General features: G+C 48.4%; 1 protein-coding gene across 1 annotated transcript; it reads left to right on the forward strand.

Moving 5' to 3' along the window:
* Positions 1 to 312: 312 nt before the first annotated feature.
* SOX7 (SRY-box transcription factor 7) lies at positions 313 to 4,057 on the forward strand. The gene is made up of 2 exons (XM_072332492.1): positions 313 to 600; positions 1,831 to 4,057. The coding sequence occupies exons 1-2, from the start codon at positions 375 to 377 to the stop codon at positions 2,736 to 2,738; spliced, it is 1,134 nt and encodes a 377-aa protein (XP_072188593.1). The 5' UTR covers positions 313 to 374; the 3' UTR covers positions 2,739 to 4,057.
* The last annotated feature ends 18,361 nt before the right edge of the window (positions 4,058 to 22,418 follow it).

A 22,418-nucleotide genomic window follows, 5' to 3' on the forward strand; every position in this document is an offset into this window, starting at 1 on the left:
GAAGAAAGAAAGAAAAAGAAAAGAAAAAAAGAACCTAAAATCTATTATAAAGGGAAAGGGGCGGTGAGGGGGAAGGGGGAGGGGGGGAAGGGCAGCGAGGTGCTGTGTGCCCCCCCCCCCTCAACCTCCCCTCCTCCCCCGGGGGTGCCGGGCAGAGGGTGGGGAGAAGTTTTCTCCTGCCCGGGTGAGGAGTTTGCAAACAAGGAGGAGCAGCTCCGTCCCTTCGGTGTCATTGGAGGAGGTTTTTTCCAAGGAGCTCATAAATACGGGGAGGTCGGGTGGGGAGGCTGGGACTGCGCGGGGACCCCGAGGGCAGCGCAACGTAGCGCAGCGCAGCGGGCGGAGGAGCTGCGGGGGGCGGGGGGGGCCGGGCCATGGCCGCGCTGCTGAGCACCTACCCGTGGCCGGAGAGGTTGGAGGGGGGGGAGGCAGAGGGGCTGCAAGCGGGGCCGCCCCCAAGGTGTCCACCGGGGGAGAAGGGAGGCGAAAGTCGCATCCGCCGCCCCATGAACGCTTTCATGGTGTGGGCGAAGGACGAGAGGAAAAGGTTGGCCGTGCAGAACCCCGACCTGCACAACGCGGAGCTCAGCAAGATGCTCGGTGAGGAGCCGGGGCGGTGCGAGGGTCGGGGGTTGTGGGGGAGAGCTCGGTTGGGTGGGCATCCCATGGTGGGGGGAAGGAGACAAAGCCCACCCAGGCCCCGTACCCCGGGATGGGCACCCACACACCCATCCCGTGGGACTCAGAGCCCCGGGACAGTGCCTGTGGGGTGACTTCCCTTAGGCCATCCCATAAATAGCGTCCTGCACCCCAAGTATAGGAACCCCCGTGTGCTCCTTGCTGCCCTTGGAGCTGCAACTCCCACTGTGTGCATGTGGAGGGGCCCCCAAATTTTCCTGCCTGTCTTTGCTTTCCTACTCCCCTGCCCCCCCTCTCCCCCCATTGCGATTTTGGGGTGTTTCTTCTGTTTCTTTGCAGGGATCTCACCCCATTTCAAACTCCAGTTCCCCCCCCCATACTCCATACCCACTATTGCCCCCCTTTCTGAATCCTCATTTCTCGTTGTGACACCGCGGGCAAACAGACTCAACCAGCCCTAAGAGCCTGAGAACGAGCTGCCCAAATTGCAACACTCCTCCATCCAGCCTCTTACCCAAACTTTGTGTTTCCTTGGGCAGTTCTGCGGTGTTTTCTTTGGTGGTTTTTGGGGTTTTCTCCTTGCTGGTTTTCCAGGCAGCATCTCTGCTTATAGTGTCATTTCTGCTCTCTCTTGGGCGATGGGGAATGCACCGAACCCTTTTGATCTCCTCATTTCTACCCTCGAGGATCAGCCCGGGATGTCCGTACTGTGGGATGTGATCCCCCCCCCCCCTATTCTGAGGACATCTGGTGCAGCTCACGTTTGGGGTGGAAGCACAGTGGGCAGGGAGTGGTGAGGTCGAAGCGCCCGGTGCTGGGATGCATCCAGGGACACCTTGCCCTGACCCCTGCTCAGCTGGGCATGGCCCCACACAGCAGCACTTCCCTGCCGGGCTCTGAGTCCCAGCCAGGCGGTGCAGGATCCAACCCCGGGGGAGTTTATTTGCCTTGGGTTGTTTGCAGTGGGGCTCGGCGCACCCTGAGCACAGCATGACCCTGCATGAGGACTCAGGATGTGGGTAGGATGTTGGCAAACTGGCTTCAGACCACTTTCCTTACCGTCTCGTCCTCCTACTGTGTGTGTAGGATACGTCTTCTGTGTGGCAGTGGTATACCCCAACCTTCTTATGGGTTGGGACCCGGGAAGATGGCATCCATGGGTGCTAAGGGGAGTTTTGTTCTCCTTTGCAGGCAAATCCTGGAAGGCTCTGAGCCTCTCACAGAAGCGACCCTATGTGGAGGAAGCTGAACGGTTGCGGGTCAAGCACATGCAAGATTATCCCAACTACAAGTACCGGCCCCGCAGGAAGAAGCAAGTCAAGAGAATCTGCAAGCGAGTAGACCCTGGTTTTTTGCTGGGCAGCCTTGCACGGGACCAAAACGCCGTGCCTGAGAAGCGGACCTGTGGCCGGGCTGGGGGTGAGAAAGAGGGGCCGGGTGAGTATCCCCCTCGCACAGGGCTGCCGCCCATCCGGGGCTACCGGGACCCGCCAGGCAGCGGCAGCAGCACCAGCGTGGACGCCTACCCCTATGGGCTGCCCACCCCTCCCGAGATGTCTCCGTTGGACGCCATAGACCCTGAACAGAGCTTCTTCTCCTCACCCTGCCCTGAGGAGCATCACCGCTCCCACCTCGCCGGAGCTTCCTTCTCCCCGGAGTACGCGGGCAGCTCCCTCCCATGCAACCACCACCCGCTCAGCCCCATGCCACAGCCAAATTCCTGCATGATCCCCCCGGCCTCCAGCTGTCCTCCTCTTCCTCCTCCTCCTCCTCCAAGCTACTACACACCCGCTTTCCCCTCTTTGCACCCCACCAGCCTCCATGCCCACCTGGGCCAGCTCTCTCCACCACCCGATCACCATGGCTTTGACACCTTGGACCAGCTGAGCCAAGCTGAGCTGTTGGGAGAGATGGACCGTAATGAATTTGACCAATATCTCAACACCCCCGGCCACAGTGACCACCACGCTGGAGGCTTGGCCAATGGACACGTCCCAGCGGCCTCAACAGCTGGCAGCTCCCACGCTGCAGAGACCAGCCTCATCTCCGTCCTTGCCGACGCCACGGCCACCTACTACAACAACTACAGCGTCTCCTAGAGCCGTGGCCACGTAGACCTGCTGAGGAAGGACCTAACAGTATTGTAAGGGGACATTGCTCGTTTCCCCTTAGGGTGTCTGAATCCAAACCACGAGGGCCATGGAGTCTCCTTGGTGCTTAGGTAAAGGATTTCGGTCGTCAGCTTGCCACTGGTGCAAAGCGTTGGGTGTCGTGCTCTGTAATGGCCAAGAGAGGTTCCTGCTGTCGAAGCCCCTCTTCCAAAGCAGGGATGGTCTGGGTGCACAGGAAGGCTGCATCCTGGTTTGGGGTACCCTCAGTTCTGCTTTGGAGTTGGGAGAGTCGCGGCAGCTCACAAACATCATGGGCGAAACCCCTTTGAAAGAGAAAGGTCAGGAAGTGGGGGAAAAGGGAAGATTTTGCCAAGTGAGCACATGATCTGTGAGTGTGCTTTACCCCAAGAGCCTACTTTGGGTTTTGGGCCCAGGCAAGCAGTGCTGCCTCGTGTTCCTGCACTTGGTGTTGGTGATGCTGCCTCCCAGCCAGGCCAGGCACACCGGCAGAGTCAAACATCGCCTCATCCCCCATCCCCAAACATGTGTTGTCCCAAGCAGTGTCTTCATCCCTGGGGACACCCCAGAGGACAAGGCAGCAGCCCTGGGTGGGCACCAGAGGCAACATAGGGTGCAACCTCCATGCATTTCAGCCATGAGGCTGAAATCAGGGGTGCGTGGCAGGATCCGGCCCTGTATGGATCCTGCTTGGCCTCCCAACAAGAGCGATACCAAAGTGAGAGCAGCAGGAGCTCCGCACCCCACCAGGCCAGGAAAAAGACTTCAGATGAGCACTTTGGCAACAAGATGATGATGTAGCAGACATGTTTTTATCAAGCATCCTTTGAGGATGAACGCTTAATGTTTCGAGCCGCAGTGCCCAATGTCTCCTCCAACTTCCGCGTATTATTGCTTGTAATAAAGCTGTACATTGATTTATTCCTTCCATTATTCCTCCCCTCGGATTTTGTATTGCTCGAGTTCTCTTTCTTTTCATAAAGATGAAGCTTTATTTTAAATCAGTTATATGACATGATTAATCTTAGTGTTTACTGTATGGCACTTGGTAATGATTAGTTAGTAGCGTGGCTATGATTTTCTGGTTTCAGTCCCAAACGTGTATTAATAATAATTGCAAATAATACTTAAGAAACACCACTTCGCAGGTTTTTAAGCTAATACATTCCATCTCTTTGTGTGACTCTATGCATTTTGAATGAGTGTACAGATGAGTTTGCATAAAATATTTAATTTAAATAAATATGTTTTTTATATGATGATTGTTTTATGATTTAAATTGCTGGCGCTATTGACGAAGCTTTCAAAGGAGGAACATTTCCTGTGCGAGTGCTACTTTTTTTTTAAGGTTTTTTTGTTTTGGTTTGGTTTGTTGTTTTTTTTTTTTAGTATTTTCAGCCAAACTTCTGGGTTTTTTTATTTTTATTTTTTTTTTGTTGTTGTTGTTGTTTTATTTTTATTTTTTAATAAAAGAGATCTGTGGTTATCTTTACAACCTGTGGCTTGTTTTCTGATGGACCACCTGGAGGTAGGACCTGTACATACCTTTCCTTCTCGCAGTGTGTTGGTGGGGCGGAACGTCATCCTTGATCCCGTTTCCATCATCTCGTGGGTAGACCTTTCAGTGCTGAGTTCTACGTAGGTGACACGGTGAGGTTAAGGCAGGGCTCTGCCTTTGGCTTGTCAGTGGGCACTGGTAATGGAGGAGTTGCATTTCCTAATGCACGCTGCCTGTGTATGTTGGCTGGAAGGGGCTCCAGAGGTCACCCAACCCAGTCCAACCCAACCCAACCCAATCAGGCTGCCTTGCCTTCCAAACTCCTTTGACTTGTGACACAGGCAGCCTGTAGTCCAGAACGTGGATGACTGTCAAGGGAGGCACCAATATACCCCATCCCGTGCTTATAGGATGAGTTGGTTTAGAAAGGACCATAATGATCACCTAGTCCTGGGATACTCCTTTGTCCCCAACTCTGTCCCCATGTAGATAGCTCTGTATCCTCCTTTGCCCATTACTCAGGCATCCAAACCCACACTTGGCCATGTGAAGCTGGACACCCCTTTAGGTCCTGCTGTGAACTGGATGATGTGGAGTGTCCTGCTGGCATCTCTCACTGCAGTGACTCTTGCACTGGCATGATACAAGAGCACAAAGCTTCTGCTGGTACCAACACTGATGGAGCAGCATGGCCAAGGCAGCATTGCTCTGTCATGGTGTTTCATGGTTCTGCCATGGCTTTGCCTTTCAGCCAGTGAACTTTGATGACGGCTTCCTTCCAAGAAAGCCCTCATTGGAGGGCACACCCACCACAGGGATGCTGCAAAGGGTCCTTTCTGCCAGCTCTGCTGCAGGGGCACCCGGGGATGGTGCAGTGAGGTGGGTCACATCCTTCTGGTGAGGAGAACCATGATTTATCCATCCCACAAACAAGACTAACTCCTCCTCTTGTCACCTGTGTGTGTCTACCCCCTCATGGAACCTTCTCTGTGGGACATTGGCAGTTCCTACTCCTTGTTACCAAGTCCTGATTGCCATGGGATTGACTGAGCTACCCCGAAAGCATCATCCCTACCTTTCTTCTCACATATTTGTTGTTGGAAAGTGCAAAGCCCGTGCTCAGAGCTCTCAGTGATGGATAAAGTCTGTCTCCTGGGGGTTTCTCTGCACATCCCAGCCTTGTGACTCCCATGAGATGAGCCTGTCCTCACTCACCCAGTGCAGAGCCACGTGAGGAGCAGCAGCAGCAGCAGCAACAGCAGCAGCAGCAGCAGCAACAGCAGCAGCAGCAGCGTGTCACCCCATGCTCGGAACGCCGGGAGCAGCTGCAGGCCCAGGCTGGGAACCGAGGGCCCCCCGAGGGCACTGGGAGCTGCAGCCAAGGCGAGGTGTGGCTCCTGGGAGCCAGGCTTTGCCATCCAGATCTGGGCACATGCCCAGCACCGGCAGCAGCCGTCGTCTCCCTCCTGACACACATCAGCAATGGAAGTGAAATTCGGGAGCAGAGTTGTTTGTCCCTTCTCTGGCAGCCTGGTGAAGGCATCATATGAGTTCCACCCCAAGCCCATAACAAGCTATTGGGATTTAACACTCTTCCAGGCACAGCTTCAGGGGGCAGTTAGAAAATGAGAAGCTAATAGAGGTGGAAAGGGGCCTTTATTTTGTTGGCTTGGGAGAGGAATCCTTCTGCAGAGGAGCAATGGTCATGGAGATTTAGAGATGTTGGGGAGATCTCCACAGCAAGGACTCTTTCCCCATCACTCCTGGGCATGATTCCCCTCCCTTCCTGTGCACACCAGAGTCCTGTGGTTTGTGGTCTGCTTTCTCCGGGCTGGAAACCAGCAGGAAAATCAAATCAGAGCTGCAGGAAGGGATAAAATGACCTCAGACCGGGCTGAAGCTCAGGGGTGGCAAGGCTGGGCCAAAATAAGACCCTCTCCTTGCCAAGAAGTAGCCAGAGAATGAGTCCAACCCTTGTCCCCAAGCTGCCCTTGACCCTTGGTGGTTGGGCGTTGGGAGCCAGGATGAGGTCACCTTCCCGGATAGCCATGGATGGGGACTGGCTGAAGGCTGAGGGATGTGTCATGCCCTGTCATGATGGGCAATGACCTTCACGTCCCTTGAGCAGGTGGTGGCTCCTCTCCTGCATGTCCTGACCTCTGATGGGGGGAGGTGGCCTCCATCTCACAAGGCTTTAGGAAGAGGGGATATTTTGGAAAGGGGCAGCTTGATCCCGGGGTTTGTCCTCTTCAGAGAGCATCACCAATGGCAGGAAGATCTGGGTGTGAGCTGGGTGGCACAGAGGGCTTGTCCCTATGACACAGAGCAGGGGCAGACCCTGGTGACAAGCAGCATCTCCATGACTCAGTTTCCCTGTTTATAAAATGCAGCTAACACTTCTTGCCCTCCCATCCTTTTTCTGTCTGGTGTTACGACACGAACTGCCTCTTACCAAGAATCAGAGCAGGACAAAGTCCCTGTGTTGTCCTTGGCACCAGGGGTCTCTGCCCCATGCTACACAATCAGATGTGAGATCATTCTTTTCCTTCCATTGCTCTCAGAGCAGAAGGCAGGCAGCCTGGGAGTGAAATGGTAGCAAGAAGTGATTGAGGGGATCACACCAGGGGCAGATCCTTGACACTACCCCTCTCTCCCCCAGATTCCTTTTTTGCCCACATTAACCTCTCTCTGCTCACAAATATCCTTCTCCTTCCACCCCTTTGTCCACACACCCCATGGAGCTGCAGCTCCTCCTCGGAGCAGGGAGGGCAGGTTCAGACCCTCCCTCCCATCCCTCCAGAGGAGGGAATGAGACAAGCTGCTGAGTGGTTTCCTGCCCAGCACTGCCAATGGGAGCTGCTTCGGGTGCCGGGAGCAGGGAGGATGTATCCGGAGCTGAGTGTTTCCTGGCAGATAAGGCCAGCCCCTCCTGCCGGATGTTATGAGTCCAGGGCCTACCTCCACGTTTCAAGAGAAGAGGCTGAGGAAAGGCCTGGCTGTTTATGTCAAGGAAAAATAACTTCTCCCTCCATGCAGTCCTATGGCTCCCCCAGGGTTACGTGCGGGAGGATAAGCACTGGGAATGGGAAAACAGGAGTGAAGGCACAGAGCAGAGTGTTGGCCTCAAGGCAGGAGGAACGGTGGGTTTTCCTCCTCACTAAGGCTGGGATAGGAGGGTAACAGAGCAAAGGCAGAGGTAGCTGGTGAAACAAGCCCAGGACTGACTAGTGCCAGATCAACCCAGAGGATGACAAAACAGCTGAAGCTGGAGGCAGCTCTAGGTCCTCCCTGCCCCAGCAGGTCCTCCCTGAGCAGGGTGCCCAGCACCATGGCCAGGGGCTGTGGGAGATCAAGGAGGGAGATTCCACCATCTCTTTGGAGACTGATGTCCAACCTCAATCCTACAGGCTCATGCCCAGCATCAGTCAAGAGCAGTTTCCACATCAACTACATTGATCAAACCCAGTGTGTTGCCTGTCCCTACACTTCTGGTGCCCATGCACAGGGGATTCAGCCCCAGCAAGGCCTTGCACAGCTCTCCTGATATGTGGAAGAGTCCCTTCAGGGCAGGAGCTGAGGGCTCTACGGCTGAAGGCTTTGGCTTGACTCCTGCCCATCTCTGTCAAGCACATATGGAACAAGGAGAGGGTGGAAGAAGTAGATCTGAGACCCCAGAAGGATCAAGTTGGTCAGGGAAGAGGGAGATGTTGTGCAGTGGGTGTGGAAGTAGTGGGACGAATGTGAATCTTCTCCAAGGGACAGACTTCTGTTATTCTGTAAGAAATCAGTAAAATCTAGTGCTGGCTAGACCCTTCTCTTTCATTTACAACTGCAGATCTTCAGGCACCATCCATAGGGCTCAAGACAGAACTGCTTCATTTCCTGAAGGTTGGCATGTTTTTAAGTGTTGTCACTGGACAGAGGATGAGACAGTGAGAAACCTGCAATTGATTTACACTTGCTGATAAAAAAAGGACAGGGAAAATCTCTGGCTTGCAACCACAGTCATCCATGCTATAAAATGATAACAGCCCTCAATACAGCAGTGCCTAGGCCAGCTTGTTCTGCACCAAGATTTGGGTAGTGAGACCAACAGGGAGGATTTGCATTGGGGGGGGTAATCTGAAGGGTTTTCAGGGACAACTTCTAAGAGTTTTGCCTTTGGCATCAGTGTAGAAAAGTACTAAAATAGAGAAAAGCTGGCAGCCTCCCGTCCGGGATGATTTACAGAGCTGAACTGCCTCCCCACCCCTGTTTACTACCACTTCTATGTAAGAGGGACTGCTGGGGTCCCATTTCCCACCCTGTGGGGCAGAGAGAGGAGCCGGGGGAAAAGGGAACAGCCCTTCCCTTCCTCCTTCTCAGAGCTTGGGAAGCCCATGCATCTCAGCAGGGGAGCGAAGAGGGCCTCAGCAAGCCCAAGATGTTGTTCTTTCCCTTTGATTTTCCAGGAGCTCCCGCGCCAGTTGCAGATCCTGGCTCCCAGAGCTTCGCAAGTGAACAAAACATCAGAAGGTTGGGCTGGCGGCGCAGGAAGGAAACCCGCTCACGTGGGGGCTGAGTAATGATCCTGCTGCTCCCTCCCAGTATCCCAGGGAGCTGGGAGGCACTAAGGGGATGGATGGTCTTGATCCCCACTGCCTGGGCAAGAGGTGGGAACCACTGCCCTAAGTGATTGCTCAAACCCTGGGGTCTGCTGATTGCTTAATGCATCTGTAGCATGGAAATTCATCCCCTCTGCCACCACTCTGTCTTCCAGCTTTGAGAGATCATCAAATACTGTTTCTTTCTTCTTTTTCTTTCTCTTTTTCTTCCTTTTTTTTTTCTTTTTTTTTTTCCTGAAGCTCGAATGAAAATAGCTGGAGTTTCTTCTCTGGCAAATTAGGTCACAATAAGGGTCCTATGCTGCCCTTTTGGACCTTGGCCAATATCCTGGAGGAACACAGGATAAAAAAAACCCAAAAAACACTAATTTAACACAGGCTTCTCAGCACCCCTGAACTGGGACCAACAAACTGATTCTGTGCTGTCAGGGACAAGACGTCTCATCTGGTGGAAGTAGCTTGCAACAACTGCACAAGCAAGTGCTCCAGCGTTAGGAAACACTGGACTCCAGCATACTTGTGCAACTCCTTCCAGGTGCCAGACATTGCAGGAGACCTGGAGTCACAGGAGATCCTGTGATGTGATCATGCAGTTAGAGGCATTATTTACATGATCACATCGCAGGATCACACGTGAACTCTTTTTTCCCCCCTTGGATCTATGCCTCTTTCAACTCACAGACAGATTTGGATGCATCCACTCAATGTTGAACGTTTTACTGAGCCTGCCAGGTCCCTCCCCGGTGATTGCACAGATCTGGGCAAGTCTGATCGGTGATTTAAGGTGGGATTTACTTCCCAGACATGCCCAGCTGTCTCCACTGTGGGATCCCAGTGCAGCAGTGCTCCCAACTTGAACACTCCAGCAGAGGCATCATTCAGATGGCTAAATGTAGATCACAGCCTCTTGGTAATGACTGGATGATGGATTTACTCACTCTTCACCTATAGCCCAGATCTGGGACTTCTTTTCTATTTAGTCTTTCCGCTCTGCTGCAAAAGGTGAGGATTTGGATCTTCTTGATGTCTGTCTTGCCAATACTCTGGTGCTTCACAAGCTCAGCCGTTTCCTTGGCCATCAGAGAAGCAAGATGTCAGGAAGAAAAAGGAACTTCCCATCAGGAGGATGATGGATGCCCACTCAGTCTCTACTCAGCAGCCCAGCTCCTACCTGCAGCAAGAGCACCAGCACAGCCCGTCTGCACAGCAGCTCCTGCTCACAGATTAAGCATCTGGAAAGCAAAAGACTTTCTGCCAGTGACTCCAGCAGGCTGGTCTCCTTGCAGCCTTGATGGACAGTCTGAGGTGAAGAGATAACTGGTTCTCAGACCAACATGTGTCCCTGTGAACACTGAGGAAGGACACCCACGCCTGTCCAACATCCCTACCTCATTCACTTCATACCTTCTTGTGCTGTCTGTCAGCACACAAAAGGGATGCCAGTAGTAGCATTTTCCTTCATTGCACATGTCTGGTCCATCTGATGGAGCAATCCTGAGATGGAATAGAAAGTTGCATCATAAAACACTGGCACCAGGAGGAGAAATGAATGTTGGGTTCTGCATTCATTCAGTGCCCTGCATGACAGAAACCCACACATCCTTAACTTCCCAGAGAGCGGAGAAGTTGGCTTGTCTCTAGGTGCTGAGAAGAGGAGCAGGAATGGACAGGTCTTGCTGAAAGATCGGTGAAGAACACAAAATGATTTGTCCCTCCAAGCCACACCACGTCAGTGCTCTGACGGCTCAGTTTTGTAAGACTGTGGGTGGATGGTTTTACAGAAAGGCCAAGAAATGCTGCTATCGGATAGGTGGCCTCCAAATTTCCAAGAACACGGTACATAATCACTTGGCATGTACAGACATAGCTTTCTGCTCTGTCCCTGTCTGGCTTGCTCAGTCAGATTTCAAGAGCTTATGCTGTGCTTTGAGTTAAGCACCCGTTCCAGGGATGTGTTCCCATAACTGCTTCAGTTCATTAGTACAGACCCGAGGAGGTAAAGGACCTTTATCTCTTGGCACTGTGGAGGGTTGATCTTAGATAATTGCACATAAGGACTTGGTGGTGCTGGCAGCAGGTCATTTTGTTACAGGTTGGCCACTCTGTGACATGCCAAGATCTCTAAGTCCCTGTGGTATCTCAGACTCAGGTGGAGACATGCTAACCCATTTCTGACTTTCCAATGGCCAGAATTTTCAGTGCAGCCCCAAAGCCCTGACTAGGGCATGCTCAGATCTTCCTTGGGATTAAGAAGTCCATTGTGAACCCTTGGTACCTGAGCTTCCAAGTAAACCCAGCTGTCCTTTAGGAGCCTTCCTCAGTGGGAGCTGTTGCCATTCCCTGCCTTGGTGACGGGTCCTAAAACCGAGGCCCAAAGCCAAAAATGCCTCTCCTGTCAGCACACCTGAGAAGGCATGGATCAGGACTATATTTCTACACTGAGTAATTCAGAGATGCACTGAAAGGTGGCTTCTGGAGTTTCAGCTCCAGGATGTCACAGATGGTCTGTATATCAGCCTGGAATGTCTCATGGATGGTGTCTGCCTTGATGTTGTTTATCTCTTTCATGAGGGCCTCCAACTGAAATGCTGGAAGCAAACAGAAATGCAGGAGGGCTGGGGCTTCACCATTTAAAACTGTTTCTTGCTGGCAAATAAGCTCAGCAGGGGGTTACTTTTTCTGGTAATCATATGAGGAAAGGTTGAGAGCTGGGCTTGTTCAGATTGGAGAAGACAAGGCTCATGGAAGATATTATTGCTTTCATTTACCTAATAGGAGGCTGTAGAGCAGAAAGTCTCTTGTGAGACCTGTGCAGAAAATGGATAAATTCAAAAGATGCAAGTTGCAGCAGTGAAACACTGAAAGTAGTTAAGCATGAGGATGGGGTCCATAACATCCATAGAATCTCTATTCCTAGAGGTATTCAAATCTCAGCTTACTGAGCTCTTGAATAACCTGTTCTAATTGACCTTGCTTTGAGCAGGGGAACAATCTAGAAATTTGCCCTGATCCCTTCCAACCTGAATAATCCTATGCTTCTCTCCTGCAAACCTTGCAACTCTTTCCTCTTATAGCACATGGGACTCACTCAGATCCAGCCTGGTTCAGAGGCTCTTCACAGAATCTCTGAGGTTGGAAGGGATATCTGGAGATCCCATATGGGATAGGGCAGAATCTATGACAGATCTTTTTCAGGATGAAAGCCTAGCTTTGAGGCAGAAGGAGGTGGGACCTGGTTGACCTTCTTGTGAGGTCAAATGGCCCTCTCTGAGCCATCATTACATTACAGAGCAGCCTTTCTCTGGTGTGTGGGGAAAGCTTGCATAGATCCTCCACTGGCAACATCTCTGCCATCAACCAAACAATGCCTCTGTATTGCTAGTGGATAGCTGGAAGCCAAGGTCCTGTGGAGAACCCCTGGAGGTGCCCCTTCAACCACCCATCTCTTGCAGGGTTCCCCATATCAGGGCTTCTGCCCATTCAGTGGAAGGAAGAGAAGAAAGCCCACAACCCAGACCAACATCAAAGCACCACAACTGCCCGCCTTCCCTTCCCCAGCCTTCCACAAAGTCAAGAAGACCAACCTGAAGGGTTTTTTTCAGTACTTAGGGCTGATTTGCAGTGGACTTTCTGTAATTAAATGACCCACTCGAGTTTCCTGGTTTTTCTTCCCTGCTTCCTGAGTTCAAAAGGTGATTTAGGATGACATGCTCTGCTCTACATGAACTTGCCAGCTATTGCCAGCAGCATGACGAGACTCCCCTTCACTGTACATTAATTTCACTAGGCATACGGCCCAACAATCAAAGTACCTCATTAAAGTTTAATTAAATTTCCCAAGTGATTTGCTCCCGGGCTGAAAACCTGTAATGCAAGTTGAAGCAGGTCTGCATGTGTATGTGTGTGTATGTATGGTTTTAGGGGTGTCTTTTTGTTTTTATTTTATTTACACTGGTGATTTTCTTTCCAGAGTCTCATCAGCTCTTCATTGGTGTGCTATGGAATAAAACCAGCAGTGGGAATCCAGTCCAAACTGTATGAAGAAAAGCCAGATCCTTCAAACGTTCTGCTTCCAAGAATGCTCTCCTCCTGTAAGAACAACAGGATTTTGCACAAGTGTCTTTTTGATACGTAGGTGAGAACTGGACCAAGAATTGGAATAAACACCCTTAGATAAATCAGTTCCTAGAGTCAAAGCTTGACAAAAGCCACCAAACAAGTAAATAGGAAAGAGGACAGAGGAAATTCAAACTCAACAGCTTCAGACGGCAAACAAAAACAGATTTCTGTACAACAAAGACAAGTCTGACTGTAAATCCAAGGCAAGTCTCATATCTCATCTTCCTCCTCAGTCTCATGGGTGGAAAATGAGGCACTTGAAAGATCATAAAGTGAACCTTTTGGTTTCCAACTTCTTAGCTTGCTCCAAACTCTGCACCAGTAACACCTCTTAGTACATGGGCTTTTTACCTTTCTGACCACTTTTCTGGGTTCTCCAAGTGTTTTGTACACTTAAGGATGATGCCTTTCTCCATCCTTAGTGTCCTTCACAGAAGCAGGAAGGTGCTGCATTTTTGGGTATCAGTGTCCAGTAGGGCAGCAATGGGCTGATGGAGTTTTTTCAACCCCTACATCCATGCCATCTCCAGTGGGAGCAGATATGGGGACATAAGGACCTCCAGGCTGGCATAGCTTCTCTGTCACTGCTCTCCCATGGGACAGCATGACTTGGTAGAGGTGGAAATATCAGAAGCACGTGTTGAGAAAGTGGTTGTACATGATGTTTGTCTTGAGCAGCCTCAGCCTTGGCTCATATACTGCAACTTCTTCCCAAAAGATTTGAAGAATTTGGGAGATTTTAGACTTAGATCAAAACTATAATGGCTCCAGAGGTCTGAACTGAGCCAGTGAAGAGAGACAGGCACTTCCCAGTGTGATCCTCCTGTTCTGAGATCTTACTAATTCTCCAGAAGTGGCTGGCTTCCCATGAACTACAAGCAGTGACCTGTAAACTAAGATAGCTATTTAGGATCTTAAACTGTGTGCTCAAAAGTGAGTGAATACAAGCTCAAATAAGCCTGCAAAAGTCCTGCAGCTATCAACATGCACTATTTTGGTACTTCCCCTACTCAAATCAGGACCTACAGCAGATTACTCCAGACCTTGATGAGTTGAGCTGCTGTTCAGTTGGAAAAAATAACTTAACCTCCTCTTTCCCTTTATTATTATTATTTGGTTTCCCACAGTTCCTACCTGAGCAGGAGAGAGGATGGGAGGCTGCTGTTTCCAAAGAACTGTTTAACCAGATCTTGCTCAAGGATCCTCCAAGGTAACCTAGTAAGCTCTGCTTAGAGGATTTTGACAATAAAGCCATTGAGCAAGCATTTTGATGAGACAACATTCATCAAAGGACAATACATTTCTGACATTTTCTTCTGTGGTTCACAGATGCAGTTGTCACTAACCTCGGGGAAAGAAAACCACTCTGATGAATGAACTAATTGCTTTCAGGGAGAGTAACCTGCCGCAGGGCCCGTGTTCTGCCTTGATGGCCAGTTGTCTTGGTGTGGTCAAGTCCCAAGAGCTAAAGTCTCTCCAGAACAAAGTGATTGTATAGGAACAACCTACCAGGAACGGTCCTTTGGTCGTGCTAACTCCTGGCCCACAGCTGGGGATCACTTGGGGCTGTGCCAGCAAACTCAAGTGAAAGCCAGTACAGCACTTATGTTAACAACAGTGCAAATGCGTCAGCTCTGGTAAGCAGACCACATTGAGGTATATCCAGAAGGTATTTCCTGCAGGCTGGAAGTTAATCTCCCTTTTTTAATTCCCTGTAGACAAAAGAAAGAGCCAAGAGGGAGGACTCCTTCAGAAGACTGCAACAAAACAGGCACAAACATCACAGTTCCCTGCACAGTGATCGTGCACTGTAATGGAAAAGGGGGAAGTTTCCATATGTTTTTCTTTGAACTGGAGTGGATGGACAGCAAACAAAAGTCAGTGCTGAAACATTTACTCATATCGAAAGAAGTATGAGCACAAAATCCAGTCACCCCCTTGAAACTTCAAGTGAGGTGGGGATTTCCATGTATTGCATGTGTTTCCAGATCTAAAGATAAGAGTACAGCTGGCCAAACATTTTCCATTGATGATTTCCTTGAAGAAAACATCCTTCTGAGGAAAAATAGAGGGAACTTGTAGAAAATTCAAGGGTTGGCATAGCTTCCCTTAAACAAACTTAAAGAATGTTCATCTTACACAACATTTCCACTTTTCTTTCCTCTTTAATGAAACACATATGTGAAGGAAAAGTGAAAGGGATGACTGATCCATTTCTAACAGTTCGAAGGCTCATGTAGTTTTAGTTGATTAAGAGAACATAATGAAAAACTAAATGTCCAAACTTGAACTTTTCTTGTTTGATAAACAATCTCAGTTCTTAAAAATAGATAAATCCATAAGTGTTACAGAAATGCTATTCTGCAGTCACATCATTTATCCAAGTCTATTGCTCCTTACCCCACTATGTGCACATCTTTGACCTGTTTCAGACCCAGTGATGGTGTGGAGGAGGTCCAGAAGTTCAGGTACGTTATTTATCTCCCCAAACTTGGAAGTGTCATTGAGTCTCAATGAAGACACCTAAAGGTAGGTGGGCTGTATCTCACCTCTAATGTCTATAACACATGCATTGGCTTGAGAAATGAACTTGGTTTATAGGTAACAGAGATAAAGGTATTACAGGGACGTCTACCTTATCTATTTCATAAACTGTTTGAAATGAAATAATCCACCCCAACATCTCTGATGGGACCTTTTTCTAATATTGGATAATGCTCCTACCACGTGCTATGTTGAATGGGAAATATGTGAGGGTGGTGGGAGGAAATTATCCATTATAATTTTATCCTAACTTTAAAGCTCAGTACTGTTTCAAGACAGAGAATCACAGTAACAGAGGGGGGAAGAAATGGGGTTTCCATCACACGATCCTCTTCCAGTCAGTGAAGCAGTAACTGGAGGCAATGTCAACCATCAATGTGTTGTGAAGGAATTCACAAACTTCTGCCTCACTGTCATTTTGCAGTATTTAAAACAGAAAGATGCAGAAAGTTCATACACTGAAGCAGAGCCTACACCCTTTGTGCAACTGTGTAATAAATAGCATGGAACTTTGCACACCTTCTTCAATAGGACAACAAGGAAGAGACCAAACGTGTTATCATCATGGCAGTGATACACGAGTGTCATACAGGTTCAGGCACAGCTTTTATTCAGTGTGTGCAGTGCAGTACAATCCTGTTCAACACCAGATCTGTAGCACTTGGCGCTGAACCTGACACTACATCCAGGAAGGCAAGAAGAGAAATAAATCATAACCACTCCATATCATCATCATCACTGCTAATATTATTTCTGTGGAACTGAAGGCCACCACCCCATCTAATCTATGCACAGCACTGATCACAGCATTGGTGCAATGCACCTGAGTGACTGGAAGGGGTGGAGCCAGGATCCACCCCTTCCCAGACCTCATTTAAGGGATGGCAGTGGAGGTAAGGGCATCCTGATTGAGATTCCTGCCTATCTGAGGCCTTCCAAAGGCAAATAGATTCTTTCCTTTGTTTCTGAGTCCGTTGCTGGCTGCATCTGAACTTATTTTCATTTGTTGCAGCCTAGGACTTTACCACCCTGTGATTATTGCCATGCTTTTTATTGCATTATAGCATTACATGGCGGAAGGCTCAGCATCAGCCACAGGAACACAGAAAATAACCAGGGTGCTGTTTCTCCTACCTAAACATTATTAGGCCCATTCCCTGGCTAAACTACTCTGGTAAGTCCTCAACCAAAATGTTAACCTTTCTATTAGGGTGATGCACATATACTGCCTTTTGGGGATGTCCCCAGTCAGTGCTAACTCCCCAGTTATGCACAGGAGTAGCCCATGTCAGTGCCAGTAGACCAATCTAAAACCACATTGTGGTCTATGTTAAGTATTTAGCAGAGTAGACAGTAGTGCTCTGAGACTCCCTAATTTGCTAGTAGAAGCACAGCCTAAAACTGAAGACCAAGATTATTTCCTTAGCTTTCCTCCAGCCAAAGGGGAAAGCTGAACACCTTCAGAGGTGGCTAGGAAATTTCTGACATCTATTTAAAAATAAGACAACTTTTCCTTCATAGAAGCGCCCTTTGTTCGTATTCCATTATTCAATATCTTCTATGTAAGGTAGAAAGGGGAGTGAGAATGGTTAGGTTGGCTTTAGCTGCTCCTTTTTGTGCAGTTAGGCTTGGAAAGATAAACCCCAGCCTCACAGTAAGAGCCTGGAGCAGCTAAGGTAACAGTACCCAGTTTTCCTGATTCACCACCAAATATTTTTACTGCCTGTGTAAGCAGTGTTATCACCAAAACGCTAGAGGACTTCAGCCAGTACGCAACAATACTCGATACCAACATCCTTCACCCCACGTGCCTTACAAACAGGGGATCTAGGAGGCCAAAATTCAAAGTTAACATTTTCATGTTAGGATATGGCCTCATTTCAACTACATGCTGGTTTCATTGAGTGCTACCCCCTAAGGTTCAGCGTAACTACTTCTCATTTGCTTCCCTATAAATGCTGGCCCACCAGCTGTAGCTTCCCCCACCCTTTTCTTGCACCCCCTTAGCATCTAATCACACCCATGTCAATGTGAGGTAGCTCCGTGAAAGCACAAGGAGTTGCTCTCAATTCACAGCAGCATCTCACAATGTGAAATGAGGTGCTATGATTTCCACCCTGAGACCTGCAGACAAGAAACAGGCAGAGGGGACACCAAAGTTGAGCTGCATGGGGAGGTTATTTGCAGCACCAAGAACTAGCAACATCCCAGTATTGAAAGACAGATGTAGCAGAAAGAGACCTCAAACTTATGCTGAAAGTCCTGAGCTTCCTATAGCAGCTGAGGTTACTAATGATTATGCAATGGGAGATATGGCCTCACAACGTGCTGGTAGATGCCTGTGAGGGATCTGAGTTCTTCTATGTTGCAAAAGCAGCTGAGAAGATAGAGCACAACCTATGGGTCTCCTAAGGTATGAGTTTTGCTCTCTGATGCACGTTCCAATTGTTGGGGCAAAAAAATGGCTTTTAATACATTTTAATGTATTTCTAATACAACATCTTGCAAGAAATTAGGAAAAACTTCTCAGAAAGAATGGTCAGGTGCTAGAATGGGCTGCCCAGCGAGGTGGTGGGGCCACCATCCCTGGAGGTGTTCAAGAAACATTCAGATGTTGTACTAGAGGACATGGTTTAGTGGGGAATTATTGGTAGTAGTTGGGTGGTTGGACTGAATGATCTTGAAGGTCTTTTCCAACCTTTGTGATTCTATGATTCTTAGCTTGATATCTTTATCAGGCAACAGCTGTAACGTGATATAGAATGGACTGGTTGGGAGACATGCCCCATGCAAAGCAACAGCAGGGGGAAGCTCTGGGGTAAGTGGGGAATTGTTGGATGCCTTAGAGGAACAAGCTGAAACCATGCTGAAGGATGGAGGGGAACTGACAATTCATGCTCAGATCTTGAGATTTAGGATATATCTCACAGAACAGAGTCAGAGCTGGGTGAAGCTAATCAGTGTCAATCTTCTCATTTAGTCAGCAGATAAAAAAAAAGGGAGGAAAGGGTGGTTATAGGAATCACTTCTGGGAATGTGGTCTCTCTTCTGAGGGATGTGTCTTGGGCTCGGATGCACCTCTGGCTATATCTGTGCTATATAATGAAAGTGCAACGGCACCATTGGTTTCACCTTCAGCCAGTGGTCACCATCTGGGCATGCCTTTACTACTCAGTGTCTAAAATGCGGTGGCCTCAGCCAAGCTACTACTTGGGAATGATCCCTGCTCTGTATTGGCTCATGACCTGCACCAGAGGTGTGTTAAAGGGCTCACAACAAAAATTATGCCAAGGACTTTGGCCACCTTACAACAGTGAGGAGAGCACTCTTGTTTGAGGAGGTCTCTATAGCTTCCCCCTTACTGACAGTCACAGGCACTCTTTCCTATTCCTCAGGATCTCCTCCATTCCACCATTTCTCCAACAAGGACATTCCACTTGTGGGTAATATCTGGGCCTATTTCTCTATCCCTAGCAAGGTGGCCTACATAAGCTTCTGTAGGTTTTGTACAGTCTCTTTCTTGCTCTGTGTTGTGACCATAAACAACACAGACCTCCATGCTTACCCATGCTCAGCACCTTAGAGCCCTTCCACTGCCAACGATGGAAGTATGCTGGCTCTTTCTTAGGATTTCAGTCCATCATTAGCATCAAAATGCATTATTCAGTGGGCTGATTATAAGTGAATCAGGATAGATCCCTCCCCTTTGAAAGCTTAGAATATCTGCAACTTGGTCATAATGCCCCACGGCCCTTCCCAACCCAGCTGACTGCAAAGAGAAATTTAATTTCTTACTGATGTTTAATTAAAATTTAATTACAAAACACACACACAAAGAATGTCATTAGTTCCTTTTTATTTCAGTGTGAGTGCTTGAAAAGTGGTGCTCTGATCCCATACAGTGTTAGGGGTAGTAATGAATGGATGTGTTTTCTGTAAGGAAGAGAGCGAACGTGGCAAGGTCTGTGTGGCAAGAAGCACAGGAGGATTGGAGGAGATGTTTGTTCCATGATTGAGGCTGTACTTCTTTTATTACGAAACGAGTAAGAAATGAATTATAATAAAACTCGTCCTCTTGTTGGGGAAGGTCAGGAAGAAACAAATTATAGAACCTTGGCTAAATTCTGCCTAGACCTACCAATCCATTAGCAACTGTATGGGAAAGTTCAGCTGCGTTTCTGGTTGTGCTTCCCTTTTCCTCCTTCGTTTCCCTCAAAATCCACCCTGCAGCAATTTCGTCAGACTGAGATCTGATCCTCTATCGAATGTGCTGAATGCATAGTCTGCAGTGGAAACAAGTTGCCTGTGAGATTAATTTCACCTCTGAAATCAACATTATGCAAACATGACCCACCCTAATTTGTGTGAACAGGCTGCTCATTATCTTAAGAGTAAACATCTCTGTAGGAGCCAAAATACCTGATATCTCTGGTTTCCCTATGCAGGGTCTAATCCAGGGCAGATTATCACACTCCCTTCACACTTGGCTCTACACCTTTGATATGGATCTTAGGGACTGGAGGGGTTACATCTTAGTTTTATTTCATAGGTACCCAAAAAATCACAGTGAAAAAGGAAATAGTTTTACTCCATAGAATCACTAAGATTGTAAGAGATCACTGAGATCATCTAGCAGGTGCACCAAACCCTGCTATCTCTCTTTGCCCATTGGTGGATATGGACAACCTCAAAAAGATGAGTGAGATGGGAAGCCAACCCGTGCAAAACAACACGGTGCCCAGAGATAGTATTATTCCTTGTTCTCTTTCCATCCAGTGCTGCTGTCAGGTGAATATCTCCTGCTGAATTCTCCATGCAGCTTTGCTACTGGTTTTTCTCATCACTTGCTCCATCCTTGTAATTCTCAATGGGGCATGAGGAGAAAAGGATCCAGCATCCACACCTCTCTTCTAGCTTAGTTTGTGTCTGATTCCTGCCTTGTGTGCATGTGCTCATATAAGAACTTCAAAATCCCAAGGAGATGGAAGGGAAAACATCTGAAGAGGAGAATAAGCCTTACTATACCTTCTGGAGTGTGATAGGGAAGACTTATTCCCCTTTATATAGAAGTATTTGGGTCTTTGTAAGATGCACCCAGAATACTATAACTAGTTTTTGACTTTTCTGTTTGAGGCTTTTCCGTGGAAAAAGATTGACAAACTGGAGAGAGTGAGGCAGGAGATCACCCAGCTGGTTAGGGGGCTAAAGGACATACGAGTAGAGTCTGAGGGAAATGGATGTGTTCTGCCCCTATGGGTCTCTGCTGAGATCCCTAAGGAAGGATTCTATTGCTGCCTTTCAGCTTCCTGGGGGGAGGACACAGAAAAGACAGAGCAAGATTCTCCTTGGATATCCAAAGTAAAATGAGAAGAGGCAATGGATTTGGGCTGTGAAAACAGAAAGCCTAGTTAGGAGGGATAGAATCCTCCACGAATCATAGAATGGCCTGGGCTGAAAAGGACCACAGTGACCATCTAGTTTCAACCCCATTGCTATTGGCAGGGCCTCCAGCCAGCAGACCAGGCTGCCCAGAGCCACATCCAGCCTGGCCTTGAATGCCTGCAGGGATGGGGCTTCCACAGCCTCCTTGGGCAACCTGTTCCAATAAACATAAAAATCCAGTCATGTCCTTTTACCAGACTTTCATGAGACCTCTCTTACCTTAGAGAAATATCCCTCCCTTCACCATTATGCCTTATTCATGTCATTGCTTTGTGGCAGTGCACGCATTTGTGAACAGCTGTTTTGAAGGGTAAAAAGGACAGGAAAAGTAAAATTCAATCACAAATCTCTACTGAACACCTTGAGAGCTCACTGAGAATCACAGCATCTGCCATCAAACCCACCTGGTACGTTAGCATCAAAACAACAGGGTCACACATCCCACAGGTTTTTATGGCTTTGCTGCTCTCTACAAAACACTACAAAATAAAGAAAGCCTTGCTACTTTAGATATATTACCTATATTATTTATGAGAGCTGCTCTGAAAGTAATGCCTCCCATTTTATGATGTTGGTCTACCGTGTCAGAGATGGATGTTGGTACTCTGGTTGAACCTTCCCATCAATATCCCATTATGTGTTGTTGCCATTTGACAGATGACAGCAGAGGGGCGGTCTGATAGAATGGGGTCTCACATTCAAGGAGGTAGGAATGAATTCCTCCACGCAGAAAAAGTGGCACCCGTTGACTTTCATGGATGCTTGTGGAGACCCAACAGTGGGTGTGAGCACAGTGAGGGGTGGGTGGTGAGTTTCAGCAATGAGAACAACAGTGGGCTGCCCCCGTTGATACAGCTTTGTACAAGTGCAGCATGCATGCTCTTGTTCACCACTAGCAAAAATTCAAAACTAATGGTGGCAACTATGTTGAAAAATAGTGCTTTGTAGCTGAGAATTTGCTCTATCAAACAGTGTTATTCTCCACAGTGGGAGGTGATGGCCCATCACTGCTCAGAGCTGTGCTGAGCGCACATGGGACGCACCCAATGGCATGAAGCAAATCTGTTAACTCATAAACAAACAAGGAAAGTATTCACTCTAGTTTACTTCTTGGCAGCGAGCAGGAATGAGAAAGAAAAAAGCTGCATGATGATATTTATAAGTGGCCGTAACAATGCAGATACTTCAAAGTAGTCAGGTGGTTTTTACTTTCTGTGCAACCTCTAAAACAATGTAAAGTGAGGCTCTTGCAGAGCAAAGCCCTGCAGATACCAATACATTCATGCCCAACAAAGCCACAGCCATCATAGACAACGTAATAAAAAGGTATTACAAAGCCTGTAAACCAAACAATGTCTGGCCTATTCTCTGACGTTTGATAGTCCTGATGAGTTTGGGCCATGTTCATGCTGGCAAATTCAGCCTGCAAAACAGGAAGGTTTT

Source organism: Excalfactoria chinensis, chromosome 3, assembly GCF_039878825.1.
Source record: "Excalfactoria chinensis isolate bCotChi1 chromosome 3, bCotChi1.hap2, whole genome shotgun sequence".
NCBI classification, from domain to species: domain Eukaryota; kingdom Metazoa; phylum Chordata; class Aves; order Galliformes; family Phasianidae; genus Excalfactoria; species Excalfactoria chinensis.